The 12,599-nt window shown below is 48.3% G+C and overlaps 1 protein-coding gene across 1 annotated transcript in view; it reads left to right on the forward strand.

Annotated features, from left to right (window-relative positions):
* The window catches only part of AGBL2 (AGBL carboxypeptidase 2), a 986,768-nt gene that overhangs the window by 784,317 nt on the left and 189,852 nt on the right, over nucleotides 1-12,599 (forward strand). Inside the window, exon 20 of the mRNA XM_086959752.1 lies at nucleotides 5,441-5,489. Within this exon, the coding sequence (XP_086815878.1) occupies nucleotides 5,441-5,489 (49 nt within the window). The remainder of the gene's footprint in view (nucleotides 1-5,440; nucleotides 5,490-12,599) is intronic.

Below are 12,599 nucleotides of genomic sequence, written 5' to 3' on the forward strand. Positions count from 1 at the left end.
TAATACGGATGGATGGATTATCTCTACTGTGTATGGATGGATTATCTCTACTGAGGATGGATGGATTATCTCTACTGTGGATGGATGGATTATCTCTACTGTGGATGGATTATATCTACTGTGGATGGATGGATTATATACTGTGGATGAATGGATTATCTCTACTGTGGATGGATTATCTCTACTGTGGATGGATGGATTATCTACTGTGGATGAATGGATTATCTCTACTGTGGATGGACGGATTATCTCTACTGTGAACGGATTATCTCTGCTGAGGATGGATGGATTATCTCTACTGTGGATGGATGGATTAGCTCTACTGTGAACGGATTATCTCTGCTGAGGATGGATGGATTATCTCTACTGTGGATGGATGGATTAGCTCTACTGTGGACGGATTATCTCTGCTGTGGATGGATGGATTATCTCTACTGAGGATGGACGGATTATCTTTACTGTGGATGGATGGATTATCTCTACTGTGGATGGATGGATTATCTCTACTGTGGATGGACGGATTATCTCTACTGTGGATGGATGGATTATCTCTACTGAGGATGGATGGAATATCTCTACTGTGGATGGATGGATTAGCTCTACTGTGGGCAGATTATCTCTGCTGTGGATGATGAATTATGTCTACTGTGAACGGATTATGTCATGTATAGGAGAGTTATGGAGTGGAGAGTAGATGTGCACATAACAGGCACGGAGAGCAAATGTGTACAGGACAGATGTGGTGACAGTAGATGTACATTGAGCACTATGATAGTGTGGGTGCAGAATTCATGGAGGAAATGTTGTGTAGGAGAAGCGTGCAAGGACTTGTATTCATGAACGACGTTAAGTGGATGTAAATTTGAAAGGAATGAAGAGTTTGTGTACTACAGTCAAGCTTGTGTTCACAAGGCAGTGAGAGCAGGGTACAGGAAGAGATGGCAAAGGAAGAGATGGCAAAGGAAGAGATGGCAAAGGAAGAGATGACAAAGGAAGAGATGACAAAGGAAGAGATGGCAAAGGAAGAGATGACAAAGGAAGAGATGACAAAGGAAGAGATGGCAAAGGAAGAGATGGCAAAGGAAGAGATGACAAAGGAAGAGATGACAAAGGAAGAGATGGCAAAGGAAGAGATGGCAAAGGAAGAGATGACAAAGGAAGAGATGACAAAGGAAGAGATGGCAAAGGAAGAGATGGCAAAGAAAGAGATGACAAAGGAAGAGATGACAAAGGAAGAGATGGCAAAGGAAGAGATGGCAAAGGAAGAGATGGCAAAGGAAGAGATGGCAAAGGAAGAGAGGACAAAGGAAGAGATGGCGAAGGAAGAGATGGCAAAGGAAGAGATGGCAAAGGAAGAGATGACAAAGGAAGAGATGACAAAGGAAGAGATGACAAAGGAAGAGATGGCGAAGGAAGAGATGGCAAAGGAAGAGATGGCAAAGGAAGAGATGGCAAGGAAGAGATGGCGAAGGAAGAGATGGCGAAGGAAGAGATGGTAAAGAAAGAGATGGCAAAGGAAGAGATGGCAAAGGAAGAGATGGCAAAGGAAGAGATGACAAAGGAAGAGATGGCAAAGAAAGAGATGGCAAAGGAAGAGATGACAAAGGAAGAGATGGCAAAGGAAGAGATGGCAAAGGAAGAGATGACCAAGGAAGAGATGACAACGCAAATGATGGCAAAGGAAAAGATGGGTCTACCTCATTTAGAGTTGCGGTATCGCCGGGCCATCTGTCTAGAGTGGTAGATACAAAGCCTGTGCATGTGTATCTTGGTCTAGGCAAGACTCGAAAGACTTCACTTTGGGGGAGATATTTCGTGATTGAGTTCTTTGAGCTGTTCTGTGTTCAGCTTTAGTTCGGGCTGTCTGGATAGAACAATAAACGTAGCTTTGTTCTGGGTTGTTTCAAAATATAAACAGCGTTGATGACTGCAAGTTTTAAACAAATGTGACTGTCTTCTTCAAAGAAGTGAACTGTCAGGATCCATGTACAGGTTGAACAACTTGTGGGCAAACATGGAGCAGGAGGTACCTGACATGTGGACAGATCAGGACTGAGAAGATGTCTCCTATTTCCATCAGTTCATTGTGTTTGGTTAGGATTGAAGTCTCACCCAGAAGATTGCTCGAGTCCGTTGTGAGTTTCCAGGAAGGGTAGCAGCCTTCTAAGATCAGCGGCATCGAGTGCAGTTCGATGGTCAAGAAGATCGGGGAGACAACCGTTGCTCTCGTATGCAGTGGATGTTCTCCAGAACCTTCAGGATCCAGTCAAGTAGGAGCCAGTAGATTGCTTTTCACTATGAAGGAGCTGCGTTGTTTAGATGCAGCTTTCAATTACTTTGCCAATCCAGGGAGGCCTATTATGATGTGATAATGATTGAGTTGGTTTGGATTGGTCTGGATCTTTTTGGGTAAATATACCATTTCTGAGCCAAAAGTTAATGGCATGACACCAAGTTTCCATCTTTGTAATTAATGTTGCTGAGATAACAGTCTCATAGATGAAGGTTGGTTCAGTTCTTTAATTATTATGGTCGGCTGCTTCTCTGTAGTTGCTAAAATGGAATGATGACAATGCCCGAGGAAGAGGCTGTTGGTTACAAGTCTTCCCCTGAATAGGGAGCAGCAAGCTTGGAGGACAGCAAGAGACTGGGGCTTTTGCACTGCACATGGATTCCAAGGGGTTTGCTCCACCATGTGTCCCTCAAAGAGCAGTGTTTTGATGCTGCATCGCTGTACAAAGGATATAGCAAGGGTTGCGCTCCCAGATGTAGTGCATCACAGCTGTGCCTTGAGCAGTGCCTATGCAGCTCCGCTCCCACCCTTGTTACGGTTTCCTTGCCCAAGGCTGATCCTGCCTTGCCTCTGTGGTTTTTCCTCTTTCACTGTGGTCCTACACAAGAGTTTCGATCTCCACCTGCTCATGTCCTAATTTCTTATATTCCGTCCTGAGGCCTTACCAAGTTCCAGGCAGACTGTACTATGGCCAGGAAGCTGTGGGTTCTCGGACACGATGCTACACAAGGACTACTTTCTGATGACTTACTCTAGGCTTCAGTTACTCACCTGAACTTCTTCAAGACTTGGCGAAACTCACCCGGAAGCAGCTTGAGAGGATGTGGCGCTGGGGACAGAGCTATGAGTTGGGAGCTGGGGATTCGAGTTTGAGTCCCGCCGTCAGCTCAACAAGCTGTCATTCTAGGCAAATCAATGAATCTCCCTGAGCCCAGGGACAGCGCCTGTATACCCTCACAGAGGATAAGCCACGATATATAAATCTAGAAATGTAATTTAAATTTAATTTGTCTTTTCCATGTTCCTCATTTAAGAGACAAGCCCGTTCTGAGTGATGTCTACTGTTACAAGCTTACAATCTAACACAAGGGTGTGTAACCTCTCCTGTGCACACGTCAGCGGATCCTCTTCAGTAAGAACCTCTCCTGTCTACACGTCAGCGGATCCTTTTCAGCATGGGACCTCTCCTGTCCACACGCTAGCATGTCTACTTCAGTATGTACTCTCTCCTGCCCACACATCAGTGGATCATCTTCAGTAGGAACCTCTCCTGTCCACACGTCAGTGGATCCTCTTTAGTAGGAACCTCTCCTGTCCACACGTCAGCGGTTGCTCTTTAGTATGGCACCTCTCCTGTGCACATGCCAGCTTCTGTCAACACACTAGCAGATCCTCTTCAGCAGGAACCTCTCCTGTCCACACGTACGTGGATCCTCTCAGTATGGAACCTCTCCTGTCCACACGTCAGCGGATCCTCTTCTGTATGTACCCTCTCCTGTCCACACGTCAGCAGATCCTCCTCAGTATGGAACCTCTCCTGTCCACACGTCAGTGGATCCACTTCAGTAGGAACCTCTCCTGTCCACACCTCCGCGGATCCTCTTCAGGAGGAACCTCTCCTGTCCACATGTCAGTGGATCCTCTTCAGTAGGAACCTCTCCTGTCTACACGTCAGCGGATCCTTTTCAGCATGGGACCTCTCCTGTCCACACGCTAGCAGGTCTTCTTCAGTATGTATTCTCTCCTGCCCACACGTCAGTGGATCATCTTCAGTAGGAAACTCTCCTCTCCACACGTCAGCGGATCCTCTTCAGCAGGAACCTCTCCTGTCCACACGTCAGTGGATCCTCTTCAGTAGGAACCTCTCCTGTCTACACGTCAGCGGATCCTTTTCAGCATGGGACCTCTCCTGTCCACACGCTAGCAGGTCTTCTTCAGTATGTATTCTCTCCTGCCCACACGTCAGTGGATCATCTTCAGTAGGAAACTCTCCTCTCCACACGTCAGCGGATCCTCTTCAGCAGGAACCTCTCCTGTCCACACGTCAGCGGATCCACTTCAGTAGGAACCTCTCCTGTCCACACGTCAGCGGTTGCTCTTTAGTATGGCACCTCTCTTGTGCACATGTCAGCTTCTGTCCACACACTAGCAGATCCTCTTCAGCAGGAACCTCTCCTGTCCACACGTACGTGGATCCTCTTCAGTAGGAACCTCTCCTGTCCACACATCAGCGGATCCTCTTCTGTATGTACCCTCTCCCGTCCACACGTCAGCAGATCCTCCTCAGTATGGAACCTCTCCTGTCCACACGTCAGTGGATCCACTTCAGTATGGTATCTCTCCCGTACACACGTCAGCGGATCCTCTTCAGTACGGAACCTCTCCTGTCCACACATCAGTGGATCCTCTTCAGTACGGAACCTCTCCTGTCCACACGTCAGCGGATCCTCTTCAGTATGGTATCTCTCCCGTACACACATCAGTGGATCCTCTTTAGTAGGAACCTCTCCTGTCTACATGCTAGATGATCCAAGGATCAGGGCAGAGGGGTGTTAGAGGCCCAACGCATCCACATTATAGCTGTATTTCTCCATGAATCCACTGGATGGAAGGTCCATTGTCCTTGGTTGCTCCGGGGTCTATGCCACCTTCGCTGCCCCATTGTCTGATCCTACATGGTATGTCATCTGCGGGTTGTAGGGACAGGACATTGGTATGAAAGCCACGTGAGTGTGTGTGCAGGACAGATGGGCAGGGATGTCAGAGGACAGTTGTGACAGCCCATGATGTGTGCAGGAGAAGGATGACTGAGGAGATGTGTGCAGAAGGCGTGAACCTGTCATATTTTCATACATTCTTTCAGGCCCTGCTGACACATTTTAAAACTTTCTCTCAGTTGCTTCTCCTGTCTCTTGTTGCTCTCCGTCTAACGTTGTTTTTCTCTTTCTTCCTCCGGTGTATCCACCTCTCCATGTCTTTCTCCATTTTCCACTCTTCTGAACCTCTTTATCTCTCTAACTTGTTTCCCTCTGCTGTCTTTTTCTCACTTCATCTTCTCTCTCTGATTATATTTGCATCTTCCCTTCTTTGTTGTGCTGCAGTGAATTTTTGTGCTGCTCTTTCTAACAACATCCTTTCCTTGTTCAGATAGGTCATGGTCCGGAGACCCTTCTGTCACAGGAACCCAGTCGGGCAGGTGGGTGAGCTGCTGGGCTCTAGCCCACTTTATTTGTGAGAGAGATCATTTCCTTTCCCATGTTTTAAGGAGATGCTGGAAGTTTAATGGGATTACAGTTCTTACTGAGATGCTGAGGGGTTAGTAGGACTACAAGCAATGCAATGTCTTCCACAGCTCTTAAGAGATGCTGGGGGTTTAATGTTAATGTGACTTATACCTGTACGTGTCAAGGCGCTAACTCAGAGTGAGGTAAACAGAAGCCCTGTCTTGATCTCTAATTAGAAAAATGTTTTAAAGCCTTCCTAAACACAAGCACATGTGTTATGTCCCTGGTGTAAGGAGGGATGGATTCCATTATTTTGCTGTTGAGGTCACTAAACTTCTTCCCCCCGTTTTGTAAGCTTAAATCTGTTGACCACCAATTTCTGAGTGCCCATGGAACGAAGGTTTCTCCCCGGTCCTTACCCGGACCTGACCTCGGGTCGCTCCCCACGCCGCACGGCTCCTCCTGGGTGCCCGTGTCTCGTGTATCTCTCCCGCTGCTGCCGAGGGTTCGCCGCCCCTGGTGATTGCTTGGCTGTACTGCTAATCTTTTGTTGCTAATCTTTTCTTACTCTCCCATCTTGTCTTTTGTAACTTGCCTTTTGTTTTTTGCTTTTGGTCTCTGTGAGAAGTTGGCCTGATATGTAGTGTTTCCAATTCTGGAACCACTTGGTATCAGTCCAAACAAACCCCAAAGATGTCAGGTTGTAAGTCAACCTTGTAGACAAGCTATCCTAGTGGTAGCATGGACTAAGCAGCCTTAAAGGCTTAACTTAAGAGGTCGTGTTAAGCGAGCTTGTTTTACCACATACAATCCTGTAATCAAATGAAAGGACACCACACAAGTATATATTATAAAAATATATGTATTTATTTCTAAATTACTCCCCAGTACTCTTTATGAGGAAAGGGGCACAAGCGTTAAATCAAAAGCACTGTTACACATATAAAGTTGCACGTTTATGGATGAGGGCGGGTGGCCACTCAGACCATATATCAAAAAAGTGGTATAAGTAACACTTTACGAACAATGGTTAGGCCTAGGGCCTAGAGATTCGCTGGGAGCAGTCAGGACAAGCAATGAAGAAGTCGGGAGTAGCCCACAGGAGACGGGTGCAGCACGGAAAGTGCGGCGCGCACCAATGCACTGTCAATGGTGCGTAAAAGTCAGTTAAAGTGAATAAAAAGATACTTCCGCTGAACCTAGGAACACAAAACTTTAGACACAGACCCTAGAGGTGTGTACCAGTGTAAAGACACCGGCGTTGCAAAGTTACCTCACCCACAGGCCGTGGGTGCACAGGGTCGAAGTGGCGTCGGGTTCTGTCACGCAGGTTCTGGGTGCTTGGAGCTGTTGCAGCTGCAGGCGCTGTGAAGCAGAAGTGTCCGGTGCGATCCAAGGGTGGATCGATGTAGAAAAGTACCTGAAAGCAGAGGGGACAGAGTCTGGGTCACTCAGCAGTGACCAGGGTGGAACCAGGACGGAACCAGGCAATGTCGGGCGCAATCAGGCGGTTGTCGATAGGCTTCTCTCCGCTGTCACGTGGGCTCTGGGGCATCTGCGACGTCCAGGAGCAGGTCACGATCTGTCCCACGTAGGCTCTCGCCGTCAGCACCGTCGGCTTGAAGATTGTAGCAAACAGCACTTGGCAAAAGCAATCCACGCGGAACCGGGAGATTGCTTATCACTCGAACCAGGAGGGTCAGAGTGGGTGCTCCTTTTCACAGGAGCTGGTGCAGATCTGGAGCAACCAGAAAAGCAAGTCGGATTTCAAAGTTCGTCGGCACAGGGGCCACAAGCCAGCTGGCAAGTGACCGGGCCAACGCGTCGAGCGCACACAAGCAGAAGGGCCCCACGCAGCACTCAGCGAGTGTGGAGGGGTGAGCTTTGGTGCAAGTGGAGCTCGGGGCTGGGGCTTCTCAAACCCCGGTGTACAGCTTCGAGGGTCACTCGTGGGCCGCACGGTCAGCGTCTCGTGGCCTTTTCAAGATGGCGTGCCCCACGCTTCCGGTCGCCTCCACGGGTCTCAGCTCTGCAGGGACTGTGGATCGGGCAGGTAGAAGGCAGGCAAGCTTGATCTCGTCGATCTCTGTCGCTCGAGTTCCGGCGGGAACTGCAACAAAGCAAGGGTCGAGGGCTGGATGGTGCCTGTTTGCACAGGGTGGTCACTCCTTGACCACAAGGGAGATTCTTCAGTCTTCTCACGTCGTGTAGAAAGTCGAAGGGTCCAGATTTCGTTTCTTATGTTTCTTCAGGATGATCTGAGGTCCGTTGGGACTGCTCCCCCTCTTATTCGAATCTAGGGGGTTGGACATCCTGCTAGGTCCCCTCCTATGGGTGGGACCCAGGAAGGGGGTGGTTACACCCCTCTCCTTTGATCCTGGCCACGCTGGGACAGGGGCTGGGAGGCCCCAGAACCGGTTTGGCCGGATCCTGCAAGGGGCAGCCTTGTGCTCCCCAGGCAGTGTCTGGTTTCATTGAAACCTCCCTACTCCAATCCACTATCTCCTGTCTGGGGTGGTTTGACACCGCCCTGTGACAGGAAACTCTTTGTCCAGGCCTCCTCTGCCGGGTTTCGGTCAGCAGCAGGAGGTCAGACCCGTGTCTGTGGCAGGGGCATCCATTTTGTGGATCTGAGGCTCATTTTAAATCAACCGCGTTTCAGCAAAGTAACATGTCTTCTCCCTCTAGAAGGGTGGAATGCTACCCCCGTCGCCAGAACTGGCGAGGGGGTAGTATTCCAATTCGTATGACACCTTACACGACATGTTTTGATAAAGCCAAACCAAAGTTGCTATATAACCGCGAGGATTATAATGCGCTTAAGAGTATATGGTTTGGCATTATCCCGGAACAGCTAAGGGAATTGGTCCCGACAGCTGCAGACAGGCTCAGCTCATGCTAGAGCACCATCTCACATTAAACCACGCACTCTGCCTTCAGGATTGTTAAGGCCTGCCATAGGAGTGGCTCACAGGTTTATATGTGTCCAGATAGGTTTAGATATAGGCATACTATATCTAAGCAAGGGGTGATTACACCACCTTGCCCCAGCTGAGTGATCAGCCAGTTGTGTCAATTTTAGATAGCCAGCCAGGGGTGGCAAAAGATATGCTGCAGCCCCTGGTAGGCCTTGGATGCACCTATGCCCTGGGCACCTATAGTGCTCTGTACAGGGGCTGATAAGGTGACCCAAGCCAATCTAGTTATGCACCTAGGGTACATGGAATCCATTTTACAGAGAGAGCAGATAGCCTGGGGCCCTGATTAGCAGGGAACCAGGCCAACTAAGTCGAAAACCAGCTAAACACAGGGCAAAAAATCTGGGGTAACCATAGTCAGGTAGCCACCTTCCTACATAACCCCCCCCCAAACGAAAGGAGATAAGGCTATCCTTGGCCAGGTAAGCCTTTATTGCCTGAGTGGCCATATAAGGAAGTACCTGCACTAGCATGGGTACCCCCTGTCTCATGGTCCACTAAGCAGTCCCTCACCCTAGGGGTATTAGAGGGTCTCCACCATAGGGAATCACTACCTTGGGTGTGTTTATGCAAAGTTAAAGGCTGGTTTGGATATGGAGTATTGAAGTGAGGCTCCACTATTTTTGGGCTCAACTTCCTCCAATTATCTTCCACCATATGTGCCTTTCTTTCTTCAACTGAGTTGCACTGAGCTCTCAGGGTCAACCTCTGGCTACCTAAAGCTGGAGGCTGGGTCCCTCTGTTTGGTTTGCTGGAGGGACAGTTCAGGTTTGGGCCCTTTGGGTCCCAGGTTTGGCTGTGCCCAACAGAATCCATCTGTGGGAGGTCCCTAACTGTTTTTAAGGGGGCTCCCTCAGGAGTTTTTAAAGTTTTCACCTTACTAGGCCTACTAGTTTTGGTGCCCCTAATCTGTTGATGGGGGTGCTTTATTTGACAGGGGGCCCTCTGGGTCTCACTGTCCTTCTTGTCCTCTGCAGCCCTGGGCTGACTGAGGCAAGGTAGAGAGGGGCAGGTTACCTGCTCCAGACTGGATCCCACCTGAGAAGGGTCCACTGCCATCAGAGGCTCTGTCAGGCCAGGCCTAACAACCTCTGGGGCAGTTCCTTCACCAGGGGTAAGATCAGTTCCCTGAGGAGGCTGATCCTGTCCTACTGTCTGGTGAGGGGGAGATTTCTCTTCCTCCTCCATGCTCTCAGTTTGGGTGGAGTGATCCATCATTTCAGGCTTCACAACACACATATCTGTTTGAGTTTGGGCTGTGGCCATCACAGCCCCACCAACCTTTTCAGGAGGAGACTCAGTTTGGGTTTCTGCTGTTATCATAACAGCTTTGCTATTCTGTCTGGGAAGAGCTTCTGGTAAAGATGGGGCAGAGAGTTGCTCAGCCCTACCAACCTTTTCAGGAAGGACATCTTGAATTGGGGCCATAGCCAGTACATCCCCACTAACCTTTCCATTGGAATTTACCATTCTAGAATGGATTTCCTGTTCAACCTCAGCCCAGGCTGAGATTTCCAAATCATTACCCAGTAGACAGTCTACAGGCAAGTTTGGTGACACTGCCACTCTCTTTGGGCCAATGACACCTCCCCAGCTGAGACTTACTACTGCCATTGGATGATTTGTTTGGATACCATCAATGTTTGTTACCTGGTATGTGGCACCTGGTAAAAGTTGCTTAGAGGGGACTATACAGTCAGCCACCATGGTGATGCTAGCCCCTGTGTCTCTAAAAGCTTCAACTTTCAAACCATTGATGATGGGTTCCTGTCTATATTTGCTCAAGGTATTTGGGCAAACAGAGAAGTTGGCAAACCCCATGCCAGTCTCATAGACAAGATCATTTGGGGATGGAGACCTGGATAGGCCAGGGTCCCCTTGGGCTCCAAAAGTAAACCCACCCAGATTCCTGGGTGTGCTCCCACTTCCTGGGGGATTACTGCTGACAGTAACAGGAGGTGTTGGAGCTGGCTTTGGAGGTATGTTTTCTTTATTGCCATTCTTGGGACAACAGCTGTCTGTTTTGTAATGCCCAACCTGTTTACAGGCATGGCAATAAGGCTTTTTCTCTGTTGAAGAAGTGTCTTGGGACCCACCCCCCTTCTTGGAGTTTTGGGGCCCTGGGGAAGTGTTTTCTTTACTTTTATCCCCACCCTTATCTTGAGGCTTGGTAGACTCCTTCTTCTGGTTATTGTCCTGATTCTTAGGCCTAATCCTGGTTCTGACCCACTTATCTGCCCTCTTTCCCAATTCTTGGGGAGAGGTCAAATCTGAGTCCACCAGGTGCTGGTGTAAGAGCTGGTTCTGACAATTACTAAGGATCTGCTCCCTCATAATCAAATTATACAATCCTGTGAAGTCATGTACTTTGCTGCCATTCAGCCAACCCTCCAGAGCCTTAGTTGCACAATCAACAAAATCAGTCCAGTCCTGAGTCTGTGTCTTCTGGGTATCTCTGAACTTTAACCTGTACTGTTCAGTGGTTAAGCCAAACCCATCTATCAGAACACTCTTCAGGACTTTGTAATTGCTGGCATCCTCATGTCTGACAGTGAGGAGCCTATCCCTCCCTTTCTCTGAAAAGGAGTACCATAAGATTGCTGCCCACTGTTCCTCAGGAACCTGCTGTACCATGCAGGCTCTCTCCAGAGCAGTCATCCATTTGTGGATGTCATCCCCTTCCTGATAGGGGGGCACAATCTTTGTCAGGTTTCTACTATCATAGGACCTGGGTTTCTCTTTAGGAATTTTGCTGCCACCAGTGGCATCTAAGCCACTTAATTTCTGTTCCCTAGCCAAGGTAAGTTTAGCTTGAGCCAAGGTAAGTTTAGCTTGAGCCAGAGCTACCTCCTCCCTCTCTATCTGGAGTTGGACAGCCCTCATTCTGGCCCTATGCTCTTTTCTCTGGGAGGAAGTCATCCCTCTTTGAGATTCTCTTGAGGCACTAGAAAGATGAGAGTCCCCTGATGGAGATCTCACCCTCCTGTTGCCTGGGAGAATTTGGTTATGAGATCTGGAGTGGTGCTGGCCCTCTCCATTCTCATGTAGGTCCAAGTTGGCCTGGTTAAGCCTGGCAACCTGTACCTGGTTTCCCCTCTGATCCTGATCTTCAGGCTCTTCTAAATCAGAGCCTTCCTCTTCCTCTTCCTCCTCCTCTTCTTCATCTTCTGGAAGATTCTCATTCTCAGGGGAGTGTATCCCTTCACCTGAATCTAAGGGAGCCTGACTCACCTTATCTAAGTCATCCTTTTCTAGGATAGCTATTAGGGAAGGAATGGTAGGGCCTCTGCCCCTTTTTAGCCCCCTGGCTGTGCACAAGGCACTCAGGTCTTTGTGGCTAAGGTTGTCATATCTGGATGTTGTCCCTATAGGATCAACTATTACAGGAGCAGAGCCTGAGGCTCTACCTGTATCAGACATGACTGCTAGTGAGGTGTAAGTGATGCACTTACCTACACTAAGTGTTTTCCTACTGTACCTTGCTAGTGAGTTGTAGTCAGGGTGTGCTAATTCCTTTAATCTACAACTACTAAGTTCAGTAGAACTTAATATGCTAAGCTTTTGATTTATATGTACCTAAGGTACTTGATGTGATCTTTCAATTTGATGTAAAGATTGCAATGGTAAAACAAACAGCAAGCTCAAATCCGCACCGCTGCACACCAATGTGAGAAGTTGGCCTGATATGTAGTGTTTCCAATTCTGGAACCACTTGGTATCAGTCCAAACAAACCCCAAAGATGTCAGGTTGTAAGTCAACCTTGTAGACAAGCTATCCTAGTGGTAGCATGGACTAAGCAGCCTTAAAGGCTTAACTTAAGAGGTCGTGTTAAGCGAGCTTGTTTTACCACATACAATCCTGTAATCAAATGAAAGGACACCACACAAGTATATATTATAAAAATATATGTATTTATTTCTAAATTACTCCCCAGTACTCTTTATGAGGAAAGGGGCACAAGCGTTAAATCAAAAGCACTGTTACACATATAAAGTTGCACGTTTATGGATGAGGGCGGGTGGCCACTCAGACCATATATCAAAAAAGTGGTATAAGTAACACTTTACGAACAATGGTTAGGCCTAGGGCCTAGAGATTCGCTG

The sequence above is a fragment of the Lissotriton vulgaris genome, chromosome 2_2 (genome assembly GCF_964263255.1).
Source record: "Lissotriton vulgaris chromosome 2_2, aLisVul1.2, whole genome shotgun sequence".
NCBI classification, from domain to species: Eukaryota; Metazoa; Chordata; class Amphibia; order Caudata; family Salamandridae; genus Lissotriton; species Lissotriton vulgaris.